The sequence below is a fragment of the Antrostomus carolinensis genome, unplaced genomic scaffold (assembly GCF_000700745.2).
Source record: "Antrostomus carolinensis isolate BGI_N321 unplaced genomic scaffold, ASM70074v2 scaffold6684, whole genome shotgun sequence".
Classification (NCBI taxonomy): domain Eukaryota; kingdom Metazoa; phylum Chordata; class Aves; order Caprimulgiformes; family Caprimulgidae; genus Antrostomus; species Antrostomus carolinensis.
The window spans coordinates 1-2,457 of NW_010310019.1; the positions used below are offsets into that span (position 1 = coordinate 1).

The window sequence follows — 2,457 nt, forward strand, 5'->3', positions numbered from 1 at the left end:
GCCGCTAGCGGGAGGCGGTCGGTGTGCGCGGTGGCGCGGCGCAGGGTCCCGGTCAGCACTGGACAGCTCCCGGTCAGCACTGGACAGCTCCCGGCCGCGCAGCGGCCGCGCGCACTGACGGGCTTCTCTGTTGCAGGATCCTGCTGACCGTGGTGGTGATCTTCAGGATCCTCATCGTGGCCATTGTAGGGGAGACGGTGTACGATGACGAGCAAACGATGTTTGTCTGTAACACGCTGCAGCCAGGCTGCAACCAGGCTTGTTACGACCAGGCGTTCCCTATTTCTCATATAAGGTACTGGGTGTTCCAGATCATCATGGTGTGCACTCCCAGCCTTTGCTTCATAACGTATTCCGTTCACCAGTCTGCTAAGCAGAGGGAGAGGAGGTACTCCACTGTCTTCCTCACCTTGGAGAGGGACCAGGATTCAATGAAGCGTGAGGACAGTAAGAAAATCAAGAACACAATTGTCAATGGGGTGCTGCAGAACACTGAGAACTCCACCAAAGAGGCAGAACCAGACTGCTTAGAAGTGAAGGAAATCCCCAACCCTGCTATCAGAACTACAAAGTCAAAGATGAGGAGGCAAGAAGGCATTTCTCGATTTTATATCATCCAAGTGGTCTTTCGAAATGCCCTAGAGATTGGATTCTTAGTGGGACAGTATTTTCTGTATGGATTCAATGTCCCTTCCATGTATGAATGTGACAGATACCCCTGCATTAAAGAAGTAGAGTGCTATGTCTCTAGACCCACTGAGAAGACTGTATTCTTGGTATTCATGTTTGCTGTCAGTGGGATTTGTGTGGTGCTCAATTTGGCAGAACTCAACCACTTGGGCTGGAGAAAGATAAAAATGGCAGTGAGAGGAGTACAGGCAAAAAGGAAATCCATATACGAAATCAGAAATAAAGACCTGCCAAGAATGAGCATGCCTAACTTTGGCAGGACTCAGTCAAGTGACTCAGCTTATGTGTGAGGCTGTGACAGAACTGAACACCGTGCCAGGTGGAACAGACCCAGACACCATTAGAGAAAGGTACATTGCTTAGGCAAGCATTTTATCAAACCACCAAGAAAGCCATTAAGGTATTGGATCTGCACTTACTGAACTAGCTGCAAAATGCAGTGCTCTGTAAAAGACTGAAAAACAGCTCTAAACCCATGCTTGATCTAGCCTTACAGCACAGCTACTGTTATTCCTACTTTCCTTTCTAATGATTGAGTGTTATCTGTCAGTGGAGCGGCTTTTTGGTCATCATTAGGATAAGTTTACAGTTTGGAATCTCTGGCTAATTGTTGTAAACATGTAGAATGTTCATATTAAATATCTGCAAGGATACTCTACGTGGGGTGGGATGGGGTGGGGGAAAGTCTTGCGATGTGTAGATGTAAGCATGTTTTAAAAGGAGGGTAATGCACTATAAGGAACCTGACCACAGCTCAATCAGGATATCTGCGTTCACCTATCTCACAGATGTCTTATATTATTTTGCTTGTCTAAATCACAGAGTTTATTCCTGGTGTGTACTATAAGCTATTTTCTATCATAGTTTGTGCATCGATTAGTTATGCTGAACAATAAATGCTGAATATAATTTTGCCATTTTTTTTGTTTGCCTGTCCACACACGCAGACACCAGAGACCTTAATCATCTTACATTAGTTGTGATCTGCAAAATATATCAGTACATTTCAGTTCATTCCCTAATATGAGCATGAATAAAATGGTTCATGCCAGCCAAGTTATGTATTTACCTACAATTACCTAAAATGACACATACCAAAGGAACAGAGTTCATTGCTTTTAACTGTGAATATAACACCTTCTCTCTGCTCTTATTCATATAAGTGCCATACTTGAAACATCTAACTCTGTACTTAGTCAAAAGGTTGTCTTGGGATACCAGCTGGAATAAAGTGATTTTATACTCTCCTTTGTTTATTTTATGCTATTTGTTTAGTCATTGCAAGGTGTAAAAAGAAGCTAAAATCTCTACTGATAAATAAAGTACTCGCTTTTTTTTTTTTTTTTTTTTGTAAGCCAGAGAGATTTATGCCTTTTTATTACTGTATACAACTATAGAAACTTACAGGGTCAAAATAATTGACTTACAGAAATTATTCTTCAGGGTTTAAAATGTCTTGTTGATATTCTAAACTCTAAGTGACAAAACCTGGACAATCAGGACTAACTGTTATGTCTGTTTTCCTCCTTAAGCAAGCGTCTCTCTCTTTAAAGCCTGATCCAAAGCCCACTGACACCAACAGGCTTCTTTCTGCTGACACTAAGGGCAACACAGTTGGCTGCCAAGGTCACTCTGGGAATAGCCGGAGTACTTTTACCTACAAATGAAACATTTGCAGCTTTTCATCACAAAATCCAAATAGTAACCTCAGCTCTTCTGCCTTACAGCTGGTTCAAGAAATACACTGTTCATGTCCCGTCAACTTAC

At 42.6% G+C, this 2,457-nt stretch overlaps 1 protein-coding gene across 1 annotated transcript; it reads left to right on the forward strand.

The window, feature by feature from the left end:
* Positions 1-85: 85 nt before the first annotated feature.
* On the forward strand, positions 86-1,139 carry GJD2 (gap junction protein delta 2). The gene has a single exon (XM_010166259.1). It carries the CDS (start codon positions 219-221, stop codon positions 978-980), a length of 762 nt encoding a protein of 253 aa, XP_010164561.1. The 5' UTR covers positions 86-218; the 3' UTR covers positions 981-1,139.
* The last annotated feature ends 1,318 nt before the right edge of the window (positions 1,140-2,457 follow it).